This window comes from Nicotiana attenuata, unplaced genomic scaffold, assembly GCF_001879085.1.
Source record: "Nicotiana attenuata strain UT unplaced genomic scaffold, NIATTr2, whole genome shotgun sequence".
NCBI lineage: Eukaryota > Viridiplantae > Streptophyta > Magnoliopsida > Solanales > Solanaceae > Nicotiana > Nicotiana attenuata.
This window is the reverse complement of record NW_017672955.1, coordinates 96,176-119,474: the sequence shown is the minus strand read 5'-3', so window position 1 is coordinate 119,474 and position 23,299 is coordinate 96,176. Positions and strand designations below refer to the sequence as shown.

Here is a 23,299-nt window from a genome sequence, read left to right as displayed (position 1 = left end):
ATTCATTAAATACTAATTATTAGTAGCTGAATCTTCCTAATTAGGCGCGCTACAAATCAGGAACAGAATATTCTAATTGATTTCGCGACCTTCAGATCAAATTTGAAACGCAGATCCTATATCTTCAATTTAAAATCCATTGACAGCCATTAAAAAGCTTGAAAGCTTTGAATTCAAATTTGGGTTTTGAAAAATCATTATTTGTTTGGATTGGGTGTTGTTGAAAATAATCGAAAATATGGTTTGGAGTTTATATCTCAATTTTGAGGGGTTTTGGTGAAGATTAGACTTGGTTTTGACTGAATTTCAGATTGAAACTCGAAGAAGAAGAAGAAGACATATTGCAGAAATTGTAGATAAATTGTAGATTATTTGTATTCTGATTGTAGATGCTTTATTTTCTATTTTCACAAATAAAAAACGGCTAAAACTTCTACAAATCTACTGAAAAAATACAATTATGTCAAAAATCCCAATTATGCTACAATTGAATGGGAATTGGGATATAAAAATTCAATGTACCTAATTTGTAGATAAATTGTAGATTATTTGTATTCTGATTGTAGATGCTTTGTTTTCTGTTTTCACAAATCAAAAACGACTAAAACTTCTACAAATCTTCTGCAAAAAATGCAATTATGTCGAAAATCCTAATTAAACTACAATCGAATGGAAATTGGGATATTAAAATTCAATATACCCAGTTTGTAGATATTTTGTAGATGAATTGTAGATTATTTGTATTCTGATTGTAGATGCATTGTTTTCTGTTTTCACAAATCCAAAACGACTAAAACTTCTACAAAATCTTCTGCAAAAAAAATGCAATTATGTCGAAAATACCAATTAAGCTACAATTGAATGGGAATTGAGATATTAAAATTCAATGTACCCAGTTTGTAGATATTTTGTAGATAAATTGTAGATTATTTGTATTCTGATTGTAGATGCTTTGTTTTCTGTTTTCACAAATCAAAAACGACTAAAACTTCTACAAATCTTCTGCAAAAAACGCAATTATGTCGAAAATTCCATTTATGAGATTGGACGAATCTTTATGATTTAAGAAGAATAAATATTGAAATAACACATGGAGCTAAGTTAAAGCTTGTGACAACTTGTACATATAATGTGCAAAAATCTCCAACACAAAAGAAGAGTGTCCAGCTAGTGGAAGCCTGGGAACAACAGATTTTGCAGATCTGAATGAATTTAACTAAAACATCCTTCAACTCCAACCCGAAAGAATTGCGTTCTGGATATTCTAGTATTAACAGACCATGTTACAACCTCATCTTTTTATGGAATTTCCTGATAAACAAATCAGCCACATTATCGATCTCGTCTTCTAGTACGAAATTCTATCCTTCTTCCTCTTTGAAATTCCTCACCATATCTATAGCTGATGCATTTGGATCACCTAAATATTCATCCTCTTCATCGAACAACGAATGTGTCAAATCCGGATACTTATTCTCATAATCATCATACTTTTCGCCGTTGCTCAATACTTTATGTTTAATAACAGTACATAAACGTGGGTGAGGGTGAGGGTTTGGGAGAGAGAAACGTGGGAGGGGTGGGATATACGGTACCTTGAATTAAGGAGGGATATACGCTGCATTAATTGTACCCTTAAAATACAGTATGGTATAGAATTGATAATTTAGTATACTAAATGTAATTATATTAAACAAGGGTAATAAGGTTTCATATATGGTATAGCAATGTAAAAATTCCATAATTATATGATTGCGGGTTGGACTCAGAGAGGAGCCCAGAACCCGAGCATCAGAACTAGACTGTAAACATTTTGGGAGTTTTCATCTCCGGTGGTGGAGTGGTGGTTACGAGTAACTGGAAAGAGATTCGCAGCGGACGCGTGATTAGATGGGAGAAAACAGCTCTGTCACCGCCGCACCACCACCGCCACGGGGAAAATCCTCCGCCGAGGAGGACGCGCTTCTCAAGCAATTTTTCGCTGAGGTCAGCGAGGTTGAGCGCGATAACGAAGTTAACAGGTCAAGCCCCCCCCCCCCCTCTCTCACACACATATAGCTTTTTATAGCAGATTAAGTGCAAACTCAATATTGCTTCTTATATGTTTGACTCTAATTTTCTTCGTTTGGTTTAAAACTTAAAAAATCTGCAGGATACTTTCATGTTTCAAGTTGAATCCATTTGAACACCTTAACATGTCGTTTGATTCATCCATTGACGATGTCAAAAAGCAGTATCGCAAGGTATATGTCTTAAACATCCCCATTGTACTCAAATGAGTCCATTTTTTATATCATATTTTGTGACTCCACCCTAATATTTTTAACAGAAATTACGTATATGCAGTTGTCTTTGCTTGTTCACCCTGATAAGTGCAAGCATCCACAAGCGAAGGAGGCATTTGGTGGTAAGAATAGCCACTCTGTGTTGTTCCTCGTGTAGAGGAGAGTATTTTTAGTTTAGGTACTTTCTTGGGTGAGGGACTTCTCTATTCAAACAAACATTCATTATGTATTGGATGAATGCTAAGGTTCATATTTCTTAGTTCCTTAAGCCCCCAAGGCTTTGGTTTAGTGGTACAAGCGCAACTTGTGATGTGTGGCTTAGGCACATGTCACGGGTTTGAATCGTGGCTCAACCTGGTATTTAAGTGGAGAAGGATAGAAGGCAGGCGTATTATCCACTTAATTTCGAATAGTGCACCACTCGCCCTCGGGGGGTCTCACGGTTATTAAAAGAATTTTTTTTGGTCCTTTAGTCTTATACATGGATCTTTTCACTGAATATTTGGGTTATTCTTTAATCAGAGGCGGATCCAGTATCTAAGCTTTATGAGTTCAACCTTTACGGCTCCTAGTATTGAACCCATTATTTTTAAAAGTTATGGGTTCATATTTACTATTTGTTGCAATTTTAGTGGATTTTTACTCATAAATTTCTACTCCGTGCCGAAAGTACTGGCTTCAGATGAACCCAGTACCAGTGCTCTGCATCTGCCCCTGGTTTTAATTGTTATCCCTGTTCTGCTCAGTAGGTTGTTTAATGTTTATAAATTGGTATCTTTCATGTAGAGACGGCCCCTTAAATGATCTTTTTTCATGTATAGACTGCCTGTTAAATGATCAGTTAAAAACATTTTGCTTCGAGAAAGATTTTTCATAATGTAATAGTTGAAAACGGGTAACCTACTAAAGAGTGCAGAAGACCGCGGTTCCTGGGCCATTAATGTGAAACCTATGTTGTTTGGACTCTTCAATATCCATGCCACACGTGTCAACACAACATGGGTGTAGGTGTGGGTATTTGATCGACACTAGATTTGGTCAACTTATCTTGGGTGCTTTGAATACATCTATGACCGAGAAGTATAGATTAATTGAGTATTTTGTTAGATTTTTGGGTTTTATGTGTGTGTGTCTATATATATATATATATATATATATATATATATATATATATATATATATATATATATATATGTATATATATTTTGCTATTACGCGATTCTCTTGGGTCAGACATGCCTTTTTTTGGCAACCATGAGAAACACACCACCTTAAATGGAGCTTTGCACTTTCCATATGTGACCCGTTGTCCGGAAGAAGAGAAGAGCTGGTATGCAACTTTTATTAAAAAAGCTTCTTGTTGTTTCCTTTCCATACTAAGTAATCTTTAAAATTGTTCAACCATAAAATCTTCCATTGTCTCGAGGAAAAAAAAAGCTTTTGAATCATGAGATTTTGAACATGACATAGTATTAAATGATTATAATTTTTTTGAAATTTGTGATCTTAAATATATCATAATATTGTAGAGCTATAAAAACTTGTCATTAAGGGTAAATGAGAAGTACAAGTTAAATTGTTTTCAAATTTCAAGAAGTAACATTTTTTAGAACATACTGATAAGAAAATAGTGTTAATTTTCTTAAGGAGAGGGAGTACATTTTTCCTTGTAAGGACCTAAACATATAATATGCAAGTAAGTTGATGGGTCCCATTTTCCTCGAATGGTGGCACCGATGTGTCTGTGTACATTATACAATATCGGATTAGAGTAATGAGAAACTGAAAGTAATTATGAAAAATAAAATTGAGAGAGAAATGAATGAACAATAGGAAATTCAGAATTTTTGAAAGAATATAATTGAGTGTTAGTATTAACTAGCACTTAATACTAACATGGAAAAGAAATCACTGGCGGTTAGCATCACCGAATGCTTTAGTATTTAATTAGCATTCAACTTGAAAATCAAAACAAAACATTGCAATTGAAAATTCAAAATAAACCACTCAGTGTGTGTTTCATCTCTCCTCTGAGATGACTTCCCTAAATATATTTGAAAACCAGAGCTCATGCAGAAAAAAGCCAAGAAAAACATACAACTAATGATCCCCCTTCAAGAATTCGACAAATAGTGAATACCTCTTTCAAATGAGAGTATATCCTCGTAATCACATTCCAACACTAGAAAGAAACGGACAATGGAAAAGTCAGCAAAGCGAAGGATGAGTTTTCATGGATTATGGAGCATGGAAGACGAGATAGCTATCCTCGAAAGCATACTCAGAAATGGGCAATGGAGAAGGCATGCTCTTTCTTTCCAATTCTGCAAGGATTCCTTTTGAACCAATCTTCCGGATCATAAGCACTTCCCTTCACATAAAACCAAACTCGATCATTGTCCTGAATCACCACCATTTAAATTGTTCTTTCCCATTAATACAATCTTTTGTCCACGGAAACACATAGTGTGTTTCTCATGTCTGATCTCGAAAAAGGCATGTCTGGACCGATAATATTCCATAATCTCTGGAACTTTCTACAACGACTAATGTTTTTGAGCATGCAGAGGATAGCTATCTCGTCTTCCTTGCCTCTGAAAATTCTAGCATCCTCTCTAGCACCTTCCTTTGCTGACTTTTCCATTGTCTGTTTCTTTCTTTTGTTGGAATGAGATTCTGAGGATATACTCTCAGTTGAAGGAGGTGTCCAGTGTTTTTCAGATTTCTTGGAGGGGATAATTAGGCTGCAGCTTTTTCTTGGTCTTTTTTCTGCCTGAGCTTTTGGTTTTTGGATAAATTTAGGGAAGCCATTTCAGAGGAGATATGAAGCAATGGTGAGTGCTCTGTTTTGATTTTTCAATTAAAATGTTATGTTTGGATTTTCAAGTTGGACATTAGTTAAATACTAAAGCATTTCGGTGATGCTAACAGACAATGATTTCTTTTCCATATGTTAGTATTAAGTGCTAGTTAATACTAATATTCAATTTTATTCTTTCAGAAATTCTCAATTTCCCATTTATCTCTCTGGTGTTTATTTTTCGTAATTACTTTCATGTCCATAACTCTCATTTAATCATGTATAACACTATTTTTGTTTCTATAAATACACATGAAGATCACTTCAGAAGTATAGTCTATGCTGGGGTGTGTCACTATAGCAAAGACATATTTCGCTACTTCAGAATTTTGGTTTATACTGGGCTCATCTTCTTAACTAACTGGATAAAGCCTTTTCTTTTAATTAAGCTTCAACTTTTGATTATTTAGTGTATTGCTTGAAATAGTGGTTGATCGAATTTTCATTTTCAGATTGCAGAATAATGAGTTTCTTATCATGTTTCCCTGCTTAATTGATCATTCAACTTGGAGCACTTTGTTTTTCAAATAGCACCGTGCCGATTTCTCATTGTTTGAATGTACCAGACCCTTCGCCGAATTGTCAACTTAGTTACTTTTCATGGTAAAATGAAATGGTTTAGTGCTGGAATCAGTTATTATGTGTGTTTTCTTGCCTTCTTTTTCTGAAAAAAAGGAATCAATATTCTACGGTCACAAACTCACAATCTTTAAGGACTATCAAAAGAATGCACTTTCAGAAATATCATAGATGTTGAGTCAAAAGAATCAGAAGAAGCAATGGCGAGAGCTCAAAAGGAGTTTTAGCTTTTCTTGAATTTCAAAAAATACAGGCTTACCTATAGTCTTATTGTAGGATGATTTAGTTTGATTTATCATTTTACTGCTCAGTATGAAGTAGCTGTTTTATATCTATCCCTTCCTGCTTGTGAATTCTTTTATGCAATTCTATCTCATGTTCTATGCAGCCTTAGCTAAAGCGCAACAGTTATTGCTTGATCCACAAGAGAGGGATTACATTCTGAACCAAGTTAATGCGGCAAAAGGTGCACCATCACTTTGCTATTCTTGTGTCCTTTTTGCGTGGATAGACTGGCATTCACATTTTACTGTATTTTTGATGGAGCTTTAGAACAGGTCCTGAAGGTCTGAGTTCAACAAAACTATGTCAGCATTTGTTCGTGACTGTTTTCTTTTTGGAAAAAAACGTCGTTATTTTTCGAGAAATAGGGTTCGTTTCAAAATTTTGAATATTTTTGCATAAAGTTGAAATTTTGGCTAAAGATTAAAGAAGTGCTGAGGAGCTGATATTCACCTTAAAGATCTTCTTTCACTCACAGAAAACACACATAAATTATCTAAAAACTACAACTATCCAATGAAATCAGCTTGCACAACTTTTTGTTCAAAATGATGTTCAGACGTAAGATTTTCTGTACTTATATGTGCATAATGATGATCAATAGGGGGCAAGTGGATTGTTGGTTTTGCTTTTGGAAGTCTTCTTCTGTAGCTCAACATGGATAAATGGAGACTGTTTTGCATTCCCATCGTGGAACTAGTATATGAATTATTCTTCTGGTTTCTATGTCTCTGTCATTTTTTTGTCTCCTTACGCTGGATGTTACTTGTTTTCCCCTTTTTGTGTATGAGCACAGAAGAACTAAGATCAAAGTGGAAGAAGCAGCTTAAGAAAGACACTGCTAGCAAATTGAAGTCATTAGTTACTGAGGTAACTCTGCAATTGTCTCAGATTTTATCCTACTTCATCTGAATTTAGCTGGAAATATTGCTTCTGGATATTTGGAGGGTGAATTTTCTTTTGAAGCTGAAACACACTATTTCTTACAATGACACCGTGTTCATCTATACACAACCAAAACCACATTGAACCATGCAGGTCACCGACTCCTTGATTTGGTTCTGTAACTTGTTGTGTTTTGGACTTAATCTTTTCTCTACCTTTCTACTGGTGTAACTTCTTGGTGAACTTGTGTTTTGTTTTTCCCGACTCTTATTCCACCTTAATGATTTGGGCAGGGAACTTACATGGTTTCCCGTTTCAGTAGAGCATTTCAGAAAATTTGTAGCTCTATGTAACTTTTGAGTATCAAATGGTTGATTTCTTTACCTCCTGATTGTGAAAACAGGGAAAATATGACCAAGAACACGAGCAGTCACAGGAATTTCAGCAGCAGCTGAAGTTGAAGGTTAGAGAAATATTGACAGAACAAGAATGGCGGAGAAGAAAAATGGCAATGAGAGTATGCTTCCGTGCTTTTTTCTCTATCTATCATCTTTCTAAATTTTTACTAAGCTTCCTGGTGGATTTTTTGCAGATATCTGAAGAGGAAGGTCGCTTGAAGAAAGATGAGGAAGAAACAAAGGAGATGTGGAAAAGAAAACGTGAGCATGAGGAGCAGTGGGAAGGAACTAGAGAAAAGAGGGTTAGTTTTCAATTGCATTATGTACCTTACTGTTTCATGATTTATTTTTAAATTTACTGCACGAGATCACTATTATACTCCATCAGAGTGAGGTAGAATAGATTGGAACTCCCCTGAACTTGATGACTTTTATTCTGTGCACACCTGAACTTTACGTTTTCCTAGTTACTCCCCTGAACGAGACATTTCATTATCCTCGGCCCCCCTAGATGATCTCAACCCATGGAAGTATGGCATACACGCCGCCACATGGATTTTTTTGTCCGCGTGACATTTTTTAGAATAAAATATATATTTTGAGCTTTGTAAATCCACCCACTATTTGGATCATTTTTTTCGGGCCAAATCAGGGTTATTAAAATCGAGCGCTTCTCGCTTGAAGCGCTGAAGCGAGGCGAGGCGCAAGGTCTGCGCTTTTCTGACCTAAAGCGAGGCATTTGAAAAAAAGCGAACGCTTCAGGCAAAAAAGCGAGAAGCGAGGCGAGTAAAAAAAGCTAGAAAAGCTCGCTTAAGCGAGGTCTAGCGGTTGCCTAGGGTTTTTTCTAAAAAAATTTGCAAATACACTTATGCACCTTTCTTCCAAAACATTTCTCGCTACTGCTGAAAGCCAAAACATCCTGCGACATCTCTTCTTAAGTTCTTCTCTTATTCTCTCAAGGTAAGTTTCTCTTCTCTTCTTCTCTTTCTTCTCTTCTGCTTTTTTCTGGTTTACCTGCTTCCTCTCGACTCCTCTCCTCTTTTCTCGTCTTCTCTTTCTCTTCTTCTTCTCTAATTTTTTTCAGTTCTTTTCTCCGTTCTGCCCTGTTTTCTATGTTATCCTACTGCCCTGTTTTTTTTAGAACTGTTGTTCCCTGGTTTACCTTTTTTTTTTTGTTGGTGATTGTAGTAAAATTCTATCTTATTATTCAATGACATCAAGCCAAAAAAAGATCCAGCTTGGGCGTATGGAGTTGCAATTAGCAGTAGCACAAAAGTCCAATGTTATTTTAAGAATTGAAACATTTGCTTAATATGTTATTTTTATTGAGTTCTTGGTCATTTATCTATGCCTATTTAATATTTTTTATTTATGTATTAAAATGCGCTTCACATGAAAAAAGCGCGCGCTTCGCTTCTCGCTTCGGTGAAGCGAGGCCTCCTCGCTTTTTTCCGCTTCTCGCTCTCCAAAACACTGGGCCAAATTTGTAAACAACTTGGAACAACATCATTTTGGCTACAATTTTTTTATTTGGCTAAAGATAATGATATTCTAATCAAGTTATTTTTATATATTTGCTTAGGAAAAGAAGAAATACACAATTAGAACAAAAATCATTGCATCTAAAGAAGAAATAAAAAAGAAATACTCAGTTGGAACTCCTTTGGTTTGGTGAAAGAAATGTTTTGGCTAAAAATAATGAAATTCCAACCAAATATTTTACAAATTTGACCCCCAAAACAATAAATACACCGTTGAAATAAATAGTCATTGCATGAAAAGAAGAGACGCACATTTTTTTCTCTGTCTAGAAAATACATGTTTGAACTCCATCACTTTGGCTAAAGCATCTTTTTTATTGGCTAAAATAGTGGAGTTTCAACTGAGTTTTGCAAATTTGGTCCCGGAAAACGGAGAAGACATACATAGATGGAACAAGTAGCCATTGTATCTAAAGAGGAAACAAAATACAATTTGGATAAAATATTCTATGTATATTAAGAAGAAACAAGGAGAAGTGCAGTTGGAACAAATAAATCATTGTATTTGATTATGTGACAATTAATAGTTGCGAAAATACCCCACTTTGGAACCCGATTTTTCGATTTTTCTTCCCCCACATGCCTAAAAGATAGTGTATTCATGTTTTTTACCACATCAACGTCCAGGGCGGCCGAGGCTATTAAATTGCTAAGTTCAAGGGGGTAATTAGGACCAAAACTAGTTCAGGTGGACACGGAATAAAAAGTATCAAGTTCAAGGAGGTCTCGATATATTCTGCCAATTTTTGAAGTATTTTTGCACTCCTCATCTTGCTTTTAGAAGCAGTGCCAAAGGTTTTCCAATTTGTGGCACTCATTTGAATAAGATCTGGTTTTTCTTTCAACAAGTTAAATAACTTACATTATTAGCACAAAAGACGGTGTCAAAAGTATGTAAGTTTGTGGTTCAGTTGTAATCTATGATGTAAAAAAGCGATTCTTATGAACGAAAAATAAGCTTGTTATACTTGTCAACTTCATCTCACTATTGTGAAATAATCTCCTAGTTCTTTCCTTGCAAATAATCCGAAAGGACATAATTGTGTTTTTTCTTCAAGCTGCCTTCCGTTTGCTCCAATCTTCTGTAACATCTAAGTCACCATTTCTTGTTTTCACACCATTAGCTTAAGACAAGGAGAAGGCTTAGGTCCATAACTGTTGTGTATAGCTGCAACGCAACTGGAGTTTTCTTTTTAACTAGCTTGCTGGAATACTTATTTTATGTTGATTGGAGTATGTTTTTCTTTCATATAACTTGCAGGCGAACTTCTTAATTACTACTTACCTATCTTGCTTGTTGCTTGTCAGTAGGACTATTCGCTTTATTCCTCTTGTCACAAAATCTTCAGGTTTATAAGATTTTTAAGAATAAACTAGTGGTGTATCCTTGGTTATACTTGACGTGTAGGAACAGCAGCAGTATAGTTAAATGTTGTCTGAAATATAATCTACAGGAAGATTTCTCTCTGATAGCTGAGTTCCACTTCTTCGTGTCATCAGGTGTCCAGCTGGAGGGATTTCATGAAGGGCGGGGAGAAGGTATGTTTGGCTTAGATTGCAATCAACACATGCTCCACCACTTTACTCTAATATGGTAAAGAATAGGGTGTGGGCGGCGAGCATTTTATAATTGAATTTTCAACATGCTTTTTTGCAGGTTAAGAAAGGAGAGATTCGGCCTCCAAAGCTTAAGACAGAAGATCCCAACAAATCTTATGTTCAAAGACCAGTTAAACGAGGTTAACACATGTACTTGATAGTTTTTTATTCCTTTCGTAGTTGCGTGAATCTCATCCAAGCTTAAGAACTGGCTTCTTGAGGGTAAACTTCACGCTTGTATAAAGTTGTATACTTTGGGAAACTAATTATTGAGCAGCAAATTACAATTAGCATTCGAGTGTGGACCTGTCCGGGAAGATGGCAGCTTTTGGTATTCTCTTCTGCACTGGTTACTGTCACGCCCCGAACCTGGGCCTGGACGTAACACGGCACTCGGTGCCTGACTATATCTGACCGAGCGAACCAACTGGCTGGCTGAATCAACATGTGGTATCATAACATACTGAATGCGGAAGATAAACTAACACATGCTGATATACTGAAAGTCTGGATGGTATAAACCAAAGTGCGGAAATACTAATACAATTCTGAAACATATTTGTAGCCAACATAGCTTAATATGAAAAGCCTGCGACTCTGTCTAACTGTTACTCTAGTCTATGAAGCCTCTAATGAAATACTGAAAACACTGACTATATGAGAATACTGAAGACTGTAAAGTAATGATAATGCCCTGAAAGAATTGGGGATCACCAAACAGCTGGTACGAGAATCCTAGCGTTCTGAATCATCAACCTGTAAATCATTACCTGCATCGTGAAATGCAGGCCCCGGGCAAAAGGGATGAACTATTAATTTTTCACCAAACGGTTCATTGATATCCAATATATCTCTAAAACTCTGGGCGATTGTTTCGATCGTTTAACGCTTAGCTAAAAGCGATTCATCCCATATTATCACTTTTGCTTTTCTTATAAATTTAGCACTATTGCTCCGCTTTGATATATTTGTGATGTTCATTTCAATTATTTGAAGAGGTATATCAAATCTAAAGTGAGTTATACGGCCTCATAATAAAATCGTTGTTGGTACACCACTAGTTCTTGTTGCTGACAATATCATGCCTCTTGATCTAAAAATTTGCAAGTAATGCATGACATATGAATATTATTTCGATTCTGCCGGAGGTATCTACAAGGATAATCTCGCTATACCATAGTCGACGTTTTATAATATAATCTTGAAAGCTTATTCTTGTTCAGAATTTAGCTTTGATTGTGCTTTCTCAAACACTTGTATGACTTTCTTAATATTATACTAATCTTTTTTACTTTATGATCTAATTTTTTTAATCTCTAACACTTATTTTATGGAATAAAGTTATGTACCATAAGATTTCTTTTACTTAAAAGATAATATTACTCATATGATGAATTTTAAAAATATTTAATTGGATTATCTTGCTAAATAATTAATTGAAAGATGTGATTATTTTGTTTTAACATAAAAAATAATTTATTTTCTGTTGATTTAGATTCTTAGTATTAGTTCATCTCATGTTTGAATTAACCGTAATTATAGTTTTATCCATCATAGATTTTATTTTCAAAGAGTAAAAATATCGATATGACATTCAACTTTTAGATCTTTATGTTTGCAAACTTATTAGTGGTATTGATTCTGTAACGACCCGGCCGGTCGTTTCATGAGTTACAACCCCGTTTTCCCCATTTTTGCTTCTTTATGTGTTGTTCAGCTGTATTTCATCATACCATGTTGGTTGTTCTGTGTTCGGAGTGGTCTTGGAGTGGAATGAGACACTTAGTCTCTAATATAGGAGCTTAAGTTGGAAAAGTCAACCGGATGTTGACTTATGTATAGAAGGTCTCGGATGTGAATTCTGATGGTTTGGATAGCTCCGTTAGGTGATTTTGGACTTAGGAGCGTGTTCGAAATGTAAGTTGGAGGTCCGTGGTAGATTTAGGCTTGAATTGGCGAAATTGGAAATTTAGCGTTTTCCGATCAACAGTGGAAATCTTGATATCGGGGTCGAAATGGAATTCCGGAAATTGGAGCAGGTCCGTTGTGTCATTTGTGACGTGTGTGCAAAATTTCAAGTCATTCGGATGAAGTTTGATAGGTTTTGTCATCGTTTGCGGAATTCGGAAGTTTGTAAATCCTTATGCTTGAATCCGAGGGTGATTTGGTGTTTTGATGTTGTTTTGAGTGTTCCGAAGGTTGGAATAAGTTTGAATGGTGATATGTGACTCGTTTTTATGTTTGGCTGAGGTCCCGAGGGCCTCGGGTTGATTTCTGGAGGTTGACGGATCAAGGATGGGATTTGAGGAAGTGCTGAAGAATTTCCTTTAGCTGTCATAACCGCACCTGCGGAGTGGGGACCGCAGGTGCGAGGTCAGCAGAAGCGAGGGAGCAGCCGCAGATGCGGCCATAGGTGGGAAGGCTAGGAGCCGCAGGTGTGGAAGGAGGAATGCACCTGTGTGACCACAGGTGCGGGTATGAGGACGCATATGCGGTTAGGGGAGAATAAGTGAAAACCGCAGATGCGGTTGGTTTGACCGCAGAAGCGGCGTCGCAGAAGAGACTTATGGACCGCAGAAGCGGAAGTGCCGGGCAGAAAAGTATATAAGTTCTCCTTCGCGAATTTCAGTCCATCTTCCACCACTTTTGGACGATTTTGGAGCTCCAAGCAGTGATTTCAAGAGGGAATCGGGGGGTTTCAGTGAGGTAAGCTACTTGGGCTTTGTATTTTGTGTTTATGATGATTCTTCCACTACCTAATCATGGAATTTAGTGGGAATTTGGAGAGAAGTGAAGGGGTTAGGGCTTGAGTTTTGGAGAGCTTTGATTGGGGATTTGAGGGACCATTTGAGGTCCGATTTTGATGATTTTGGCATGTTTAGACTCGGGAGTGAAAGGCGTTTCTAGTTTTGCGATTTTGTTGGATTCCGAGACGTGGGCCAGGGGGATTGCGATTTTGAGTCCAATTCGGGATTTTTGGTGTTATTTGGTTATTTTTGTGTGGAATTCATTCCTTTAGCGTATATTGATGATAATATACTGATTTTGGTTAGATTCGGAGTATTTGAAGGCTGGATCGAGAGGCAAGGGCATCGCGGGTTAGAGCTTTAGCTTGGTTTGAGGTAAGTAACACTTTCAAACTTGGTTCTGAGGGTTTGAAACCCCGAGCAATGTGTTCTATGATTAAATATTGAGGTGACGCAAATGCCAAGTGATGGGTATCTGTTCAGATTTGTATTTACTTACTGTTGAGCTGAATACTTGAAATGCAAGCATGCCTACTTTACTGTACAATTTAATTGTGTTACCTGTTGAGGTTTAGTTCGTCACTACCTGTCAGTCCATAGTTTGGACTTGTTACTTACTGAGTTGGTGTACTCACGTTACCCCCTGCACCTTGTGTGCAGATCCAGGTATCTCAGGCTGCGATAGCGGCTGTTGACTATTCCAGATGCGGATTTCACCGGAGATAGCGAGGTAGCTTCCTGACGTTCACAGTCCCGCCTTCCTCCTTCTTTATCTTTCTTCTAGTATATTTTGGATATTTCAGACTATTTTGGTCTAGTTGTGTGTAACAACCCGGCTGGTCATTTTTGGAATTTACGTCCCGATCCCCTATTAACTGCTTCCCCCAAGTTTATTTCTGCTATTTCGATTTGCCGGGATGTTCAGTTTTGAGTTTCGGAGAGTTTTGGGACACTTAGTCCCTAAATGAGAGCTTAAGTGTTGGAAAGTTGACCGTAGTCAGAACAATGTGAAGACGGCCTCGGAATGGAAATTCGATGGTTACGTTAGCTCTGTTAAGTGATTTCGGGTTTAGGGGTGTGGTCGGATTGTGTTTTGGAGGTCCGTAGCTAATTTAGGCTTGAAACGCCGAAAGGTCGAATTTTAAAGTTTCCGGTTCGATAGTGAGATTTTGATCCGAGGGTCGGAATGGAATTCCGAGAGTTACAGTAGTTCCGTCATGTCATTTGGGATGTGTGTACAAAATTTCAGGTCATTCGGACGTGGTTTGGTTGGGTTTTTGATCAAAAGCGGAATTCGGAGGATTTTAGAAACTTAGGCTCGAACCCGATGTGTTTTGGTTATTTTGATGTTGTTTGGAGTGTTTTGAAGATTGGTACAAGTTTGAATAAGGTATTAGGTGATGTTTGTGCTTTTGGTTGAGGTCCCGGGAGCCTCGGGGTGATTTCGGATGGTTAACGGGGAGTTGAGGAAATGTAGCAGCTGTTGTATTTTTTTTTGCTGCTTTTGGTATTTTCGCATCTGCGGTTTGGGGACCGCAGATGCGGCGCCACAGAAGCGGCTAAGGAGACCGCAGAAGCGGATTTTTGCCTTTCCTTCAGGTTCTGCAGATGCAGAAGGAATACCGCAGAAGCGGTGGCGCATCTGCGAAAGGGTAAAGCAACTGAAAGAAAGAATTATAAATGCTGAAACTGAAACTAAGCTGATAACTGAGAATTGATAATTGATAACTGAAATGATAACTATTGAAATTGAAACTGAAATGATAACTAGTAACTGATTACTGAATTGATAATTGGTGACTGAAATGATAACTGATAACTGGACTGATAACTGATAACTGAACTGATAACTGGTAATTGATATGATAACTGATAACTGAAATGGTAACTAATAATTGAACTGAAAGGAAGTAAGGATATGAATACTCCCTCTTCTGAATGATGAACAACCTGTTTAACTGAATATTAAATTGCGGCCTCAGGCCTAATATATATATGTGCACAACTGCGGCCTCGGGCCCAAGTATACGTATACATAACTGCGACCTCAGGTCCAAAATGCATAAAGCATAAACTGTGGCCTTAGGCCCAAATATACATAAAGCATAAACTGCGGCCTCAGGCCCAAAGATGCATAAAGCATAAACTGCGGCCTCAGGCCCAAATACAGGTGTTCAACATTCAGGAACTGAGAATCAAACTGTAATACATGATAGTGAAATGCTGCATCATACTGAGTTACATGATACTTGAATACTGGATCACACTGAGTTACATGATACTGGAATACTGAATAGGACTTGACTGAGACATGTATTCTTGAACTGATTATGAACACTGAAACTTCAACTGTTTATGGCATACTGAGTAATCTATACTAAGACTCGGGGGCATCAAACCCAAGTCTATATTGAATACGCACTAAGCTCACAACGTTCAGAATGAAAGTGGTGAACGAGTTATGAAGCTAGAGAATAGAAGTTCTGCAACTATTCAAGGAACTAGGCTAAACTATATTTCTGAGGCAATTAGTAACGTCGTAAAAGAAACTTAGTGTAGGGAGAATCAATAAAATTCCCAAACATAGAGAGTTAGCCTCACATACCTTAACTTCCTGCTCTTGGGCGTAATACAACGTTTGTCAACCCTTTCAACTTTAATCTATAGCAATACAAGTCAAACGGATTCCATATTAGCTATGATGCTCATGTTTTGGTCACTTAAGCATCTTATCAAACACTTGGTAAAAATAAAGCTTCATAGTCCTTATTAATGGTGTCTCTACACCCAATAACCCATTCTCTTGTTCCTAGATAAATTCTAAAGTCTCAAATGGTTATAATCAACATTATTCTTTATCACCCATAAGGTAAACAACACCCTTAACCAATAATCAACAATCAACACCCCAAACCTTTAATCATTCATGCTTTTCTATCAAACCCATCAACTCATATCTCATGAACTAGGGTTTATAATCATTAAACCAATGTTAGAATCAATTAGAGGGTGAAGACATTACCTTTTTGAAGTTCAAACCCTTTGAATTCGAGTTCTAGGCTTCCTTCTCTCAACAATGATGCCCCAATCAAATATATAATTATATGGAGGGTTTACCCATGTTAATAAGATGTTGGGAAATTGAAATTAAACTTAGAATCACCATTAAAACTTACCTTGGGTGGTGGAAGGACCCTTAAGGAGTTAGGTTTTTGAGAGTTCCCCTTTCTAGAGCAAGATTTTATGTTTTGGGGCTGTGGGGGACGAAATATGGCTTTAAAACGACCCCCCACGAGCGCGCCCGCTCTACTGACCGCGCAAAACGGCAGAAACACTGCCTCGAAAGAAGAGCGGTCGCGCTATGGGCGCGCTACCGGGCGCGCATGTCGCATACTGTTCTGTAAGACGCGCATAACTTTTTGCACAGAGATCCGTTCAGGCTCCATAATATATCATGGGAAAGCTATTTCAAAGGCCTACAACTTTCATGCTTTGAGTTTTCCCAAATTCCTTACACATTTTCACTAACCTCTGCTGGAAGGCGGACCTTCTGCAAACTTAGTTGATTTTGTCAAATCTTATGCACCTCACTCTCCGTCTTGATTCCAAAACAACTATTTTTACCCATACTCATCCCGCTAGGACGTCATATGTCTAAAATATCAAATTAATACCCATTTAATATGTCCACACCTAGTCCAAATGTACAGGATGTTATATCTCCCCCTTGGGATCATTCGTCCTCGAATGATTGTCCTGACTGTAACTTCTACTAACTCCGAACCTTAAACGGGTCTAGTGGAAACATGAACTTCCATTAACACTTGCATACTAAACATAATGAATACATGATTACTGAACTGTTGAGATACTGAACTGAATGACTACTGCATTGACTGAATATTGGTCTGCCATGGATACGTGAATACTGAACTAACATGGACATAATATTGAACTGGCACGAATAATTGAGTATTGAACTAATATCAATATCTGAGTACTAAACTGGCATGAATATCTAAGTATTGGACTGACATGAGTAGCTGAGTACTGAACTGACATGAGTATCTGAGTACTGGAAACTTGGATATTATAACATGACACGTGAAATACTGGCTATACCACCGCTAATTCAGGTGGCAACTCCAACTCATAAGCTAATTGATCGATCATTCGCAAGATTCTATATGGCCCAATATAGCAGGTACTACGCTTCCCCTTCTTCCCAAATCTCATAACGCCTTTCATAGGCGAAACTTTTAGAAACACCCAATCATCAAATTGAAACTCTAGGTCTCTATGCCGCAAGTTCGAATAGGACTTTTGGCGGCTCAGAGTCGTCTTCAAACGCTCTTGAATCAACTTAACTTTCTCTATAGTCTGATAGACCAAATTTGGTCCCAGCAACTCTTCTTCACCAACTTTGAACCAACCAATTGGTTATCTACACCTTCGTCCATACAGAGTCTCGCACGTGCCATCTTGATACTAGAATGGTAGGTTATTATTAGCAAGGTCAATGAGAGGTATGTGATCATCCCAATTACTTTTAACATCAAGGACATATTCTCAACTGGTTGAACAATGCGTTCTGCCTGGCCATTTTTCTGAGGATGAAAAACTTGTGCCTAATCCTTTCTGAAAGAACTTCTAAAAGTTCATTGTAAACTTAGCACCACAGTTCGAAATGACGGACCACAGAGTCCCATGCAATCAGACGATTTCCTGAATGTATAACTTGGTATAATCTTCTGCTGAATCTGTAGTCTTTACTGGCAAGAATGTGCTGACTTGGTAAGTCGATTTACAATCGTCCAATCAAATTATGCTTTTAAAATGAGCAAGATAATCCTGTTATAAATTTCATATTTACCATCTCCACTCAAAATATGTATATTCTGTGATAAAACACTAGGCTTTCTGCTGCTCGACTTTCACTTGCTGACAATTCGGACACTTGGCCACAAAGTCTGCAACGTTCTTTTTCATGCCATTCCACCAATAAATATCCTTAAGACCATGATACATCTTTGTGGAACCTGGATGAAAAGAATACCTGGAATTATGGGCTTCTAACATGATCTCCCTCTTTAAGTCCATCTATGTCTGGAACACACAATCTGTCTTGCTACCTCAAAGTACCATCATCTCCCCCTTATTCAAAAGCCATCGTTTTATACTTGTGAATCTCCTCTTCAACTTCAACACGTAGGGATCATCACATTGTTTCTCCTTCTCTTCGGCTACTAAGGGGGGACAAGTCATATTCTAGACAACAACTCTACTATCTTCGGAGTCCGAAGTCGAACTCCTATCTTGGTTGGTGAACTTCTTTCACCAGAGTTCTCTTATCTACCTCAATGATGAGTTATACTTCTCACACTTTATCTTCTTAAGCACTTCCTGAAAACACTTATAGCATTATTGTGACCTAAGTCTTTGACATGTACTCTAAATTTTAGAGTTCCGTGCAATGGCACTACCCTCATAACACATAAATAGGCATGATTTTATAACTTTTCTGTGATCACTTTATCATCAATAACTAAGCTCGGTGATCATTCTAATCACTTTGTGTTTCTTACACATGCTAGACATAATCCTTGTTGTAATTATACAATTTTTCCTCATTACCGAACTGATTTTCTTTTTCATATCCCATGCTAACTATTCGAGTTTCAAATCTCTAACTGGACTTACTGAAAATTTTCACATTACCCCTTAGATCAAAGGTCTTATACTTGTGGATCCTTCTCTTTTTGTTGGGATCCAAATAACTTTCCTTATTTTCTGTACTTCTTTGCACTCTACGTCCATGACGACTCATCTTCCTACTAACTTCTGAGAAATCCTTCTTACTAGGAAAAACTAAATTATTCACTTAACGGAAAGCTAATGTATTCACAACTGTCATACACAATCTTAATAATTTAACTCTGCTTACACTGTCAATCTTGGAGAAATCCCTTTTCAATAACTCTTAAAGGCTATTCTTCTGTAGTTTGCTCTCTTACTGCTAGCTAATTTTTTTTCCCCACTGCCACTGTACTTCGAGTTTAACTTAAACTCTTTGGGTTCTAACACACGTTCGGTATTTCAAACTATCATCCACTCACTAGAGTTAACCTGGCTAAGTGAATCAAATTGTACCTCTACTAGCCTTGTTGAAATTGCTAATTCACTGTATCAACTCAAAATTTACTTTTTATTCTTTTACTAAACACCTGCTAGAATCACGTTTTCTTGTTCTACTTTGGATAACTAAAGTGAGGAATAAGGTTATTTCTAACTTCCCTCACCATCCGACCCCGTTCTATGGTCGCATACTTACCGTTTTTTTTTCTAAACTATGTGCATGGATCACACACTTAGAGAAAGTTCATCTGTCTTACACGAAAGTGGAATATCTAGCCCCAAACTTTCTATATAATACAAAATCATATCATACTATAAACATCTGCGGTAATCACTTAGTCACATAACCTAAGGGGGAACTGACATATCTTTTATTTTATATCAATAGCTGCTTCTTATAGTAGCTTACTAACGTGGTACTTCTAGTTCTGATTTGAATAAATATGAACAATTTAAAATCGTACCCTGAAATTCACTATTGGCTGCTCTTGGTTCTCCTTTCATACATCACATCTTCTAGTCATTTGCATGAGTTGTACGAAATCACATCTTTGGTAATAACAAACGTTTCTGACTCCTAGGTATTTTACCCTTAGGCTCTTTTATGTCCAAAACTGTAGTGATCAATGTTAGGGTCTGACATCTGAACTATCATCATCCAACTTGTGGCTCCATTTCCAAAAATTAAATGAAGTTGTTCTAGGAGGTAAAACACATACGAGTACACTACCATGTACAAACTTATCCTTCAAAGTATACCATCATCTGATAAATCACTTCCAGCGCCCTCCGGTGAGTCTTGGTCTTAATCCGGACCTAAAATATGCGAAGATTTCGCTATGATCACTGTTACTTACATTTTCTTTGCGAATCCATATGCATCACTGTATACTCACAAGTCACCAGAAATTTTGATACACTGAAAATTGGAGATCTGGTAACTGAATAACTGATAACTGATAACTGGCATCCTGAATAACCATAAACTTGCTAACTGAAAGATTGTATAGCTGGTAACTGAGGTAAACTGATAACCATAAGACATGATAACTGCTTTTGTACTTTCAGATAAGGTTATGCTCTAATATGTACTACTATCCATTGCATCCCACTTTTAACATCCTCTCAAGTCTCAAATTTACCAACATGTACTCCATAATTATACCCCAATGGGGAATTATCCTCTCTAGGACCTTAGGTTTCTCCTGCGCGTCGCTTGGGCATCCAATATGTTTGGAATTCGATAGGAGGAGAAGGTTAACTATTGCTCTAAGCTTCGTGGCACAATCTAGAGTAGAAAGAAATGAGACAATCCTGGATGTCTTGGTAGTTAACCGTTTATATGAGTGGCCGGCACACACATATAAAGGAACTCCACTAGACACAGCTTCATAGACTCCCTAGGACACTTGAACCTAGGGCTCTGATACCAAGTTTTGTCACGCCCCGAACCTGGGCCTGGACGTAACACGGCACTCGGTGCCTGACTACATCTGACCGAGCGAACCAACTGGCTGGCTGAATCAAACATGTGGTATCATAACATACTGAATGCGGAAGATAAACTAACACATGCTGATATACTGAAAGCCTGGATGGTATAAATCAAAGTGCGGAAATACTAATACAATTCTAAAACATATTTGTAGCCAACATAGCTTAATATGAAAAGCCTGCGACTCTGTCTAACTGTTACTCTAGTCTATGTAGCCAATAATGGAATACTGAAACCACTGACTGTCTGAGAATACTGGAGACCGTAAAGTAATGATAATGCCCCGAAAGAATTGGGGATCACCAAACGGCTGGTACGAGAATCCTAGCGCTCTGAATCATCAACCTGTAAATCATTACCTACATCGTGAGATGCAGGCCCCGGGCAAAAGGGACGTCAGTACATTCGAATTGCACGGGTATATAAAGCAACTGAAAGAAAGAATTATAAATGCTGAAACTGAAACTAAGCTGATAACTGAGAATTGATAATTGATAACTGAAATGATAACAATTGAAACTGAAATTGAAATGATAACTGGTAACTGATAACTTAACTGATAACTGGTGACTGAAATGATAACTGATAACTGATAACTGATAACTGATAATTGAACTGATAACTGGTAACTGATATGATAACTGATAACTGAAATGGTAACTAATAATTGAACTGAAAGGAAGTAAGGATATGAATACTCCCTCTTCTGAATGTTGAACAACTTGTTTATCTGAATATTAAACTGCGGGCTCAGGCCCAATATATATATGTGCACAACTGCGGCCTCGAGCCTAAGTATACGTATACATAACTGCGGCCTCAGGCCCAAAGATGCATAAAGCATAAACTGCGGCCTCAGGCCCAAATACAGGTGTTCAACATTCAGGAACTAAGAATCAAACCGCAATACATGATAGTGAAATGCTGAATCATACTGAGTTACATGATACTGAATACTGGATCACACTGAGTTACATGATACTGGAATACTGAATAGGACTTGACTGAGACATGTATTCTTGAACTGATTATGAACACTGAAACTTCAACTGTTTATGGCATACTGAGTAATCTATACTAAGACTCGGGGGCATCAAACCCAAGTCTATATTGAATACACACTAAGCTCACAACGTTCAGAATGAAAGTGGTGAACGAGTTATGAAGCTAGAGAATAGAAGTTCTGCAACTATTCAAGGAACTAGGCTAAACTATTTTTCTGAGGCAATTAGTAACGTCGTAAAAGAAACGTAGTGTAGGGAGAATCAATAAAATTCCCAAACATAGAGAGTTAGCCTCACATACCTTAACTTCCTGCTCTTGAGCGTAATACAACGTTTGTCAACCCTTTCAACTTTAATCTATAGCAATACAAGTCAAAGGGATTCCATATTAACTATGATGATCATGTTTTGGTCACTTAAGTATCTTATCAAACACTTGGTGAGAATAAAGCTTCATAGTCCTTATTAATGGTGTCTCTACACCCAATAACCCATTCTCTTGTTCCTAGATAAATTCTAAAGTCTCAAATGGTTATAATCAACATTATTCTTTATCACCCATAAGGTAAACAACACCCTTAACCAATAATCAACAATCAACACCCCAAACCTATAATCATTCATGTTTTTCTATCAAACCTATCAACTCATATCTCATGAACTAGGGTTTATAATCATTAAACCAATGCTAGAATCAATTAGAGGGTGAAGACATTACCTTTTTGAAGTTCAAACCCTTTGAATTCGAGTTCTAGGCTTCCTTCTCTCAACAATGATGCCCCAATCGAATATCTAATGATATGGAGGGTTTACCCATGTTAATAAGATGTTGGGAAATTGAAATTAACTTAGAATTACCATTAAAACTTACCTTGGGTGGTGGAAGGACCCTTAAGGAGTTAGGTTTTGAGAGTTCCCCTTTCTAGAGCAAGTTTTTATGTTTTGGGGCTGTGGGGGACGAAATATGGCTTTAAAACGACCCCCCACGAGCGCGCCCGCGCTCCTGTAGACCTGACCGCGCTATTGACCGTGCAAAACGGCAATAACACTGCCTCAAACGAAGCGCGGTCGCGCTATGGGCGCGCTACCGGGCGCGCATATCGCATCTGTTCTGTAAAACGCGCATAACTTTTTGCACAGAGATCCGTTCGGGCTCCGTAATATATTGTTGGAAAGCTATTTCAAAGGCCTACAGCTTTCATGCTTTGAGTTTTCCCAAATTCCTTTCACATTTTCACTAACCTTTGCTAGAAGACGGACCTTCTGCAAACTTAGTCGATTTTGTCAAATCTTATGCACCTCACTCTCCGTCTTGATTCCAAAACAACTATTTTTACCCATACTCGTCCCGCTAGGACTTCATATGTCTAAAATATCAAATTAATACCCATTTAATATGTCCACACCTAGTCCAAATGTACGGGATGTTACAGTTACCTTATTAGATCATCAGACTTCCTAATGTGACATCTAGAAAGCAGAGAGAGAG

At 37.5% G+C, this 23,299-nt stretch overlaps 1 protein-coding gene across 3 annotated transcripts; it reads left to right on the top strand.

Annotated features, from left to right (window-relative positions):
- Nucleotides 1-1,754: 1,754 nt before the first annotated feature.
- Nucleotides 1,755-10,730, top strand: LOC109215025 (J domain-containing protein spf31). 3 transcript variants are annotated; one of them, XM_019379026.1, is made up of 9 exons: nt 1,755-2,021; nt 2,153-2,243; nt 2,347-2,407; nt 6,113-6,190; nt 6,803-6,876; nt 7,295-7,408; nt 7,484-7,591; nt 10,285-10,369; nt 10,488-10,579. In XM_019379026.1, exons 1-9 carry the CDS (start codon nt 1,891-1,893, stop codon nt 10,490-10,492), a joined length of 747 nt encoding a protein of 248 aa, XP_019234571.1. In that variant the 5' UTR covers nt 1,755-1,890; the 3' UTR covers nt 10,493-10,579. The 3 variants fall into 3 exon arrangements, with proteins under 3 accessions (XP_019234571.1, XP_019234570.1, XP_019234573.1); XM_019379025.1 differs by having other exon boundaries at nt 1,756-2,021; nt 10,331-10,369; nt 10,488-10,730; XM_019379028.1 differs by lacking the exons at nt 10,285-10,369; nt 10,488-10,579 and adding an exon at nt 8,478-8,499 and having other exon boundaries at nt 1,756-2,021.
- Nucleotides 10,731-23,299: the final 12,569 nt, after the last annotated feature.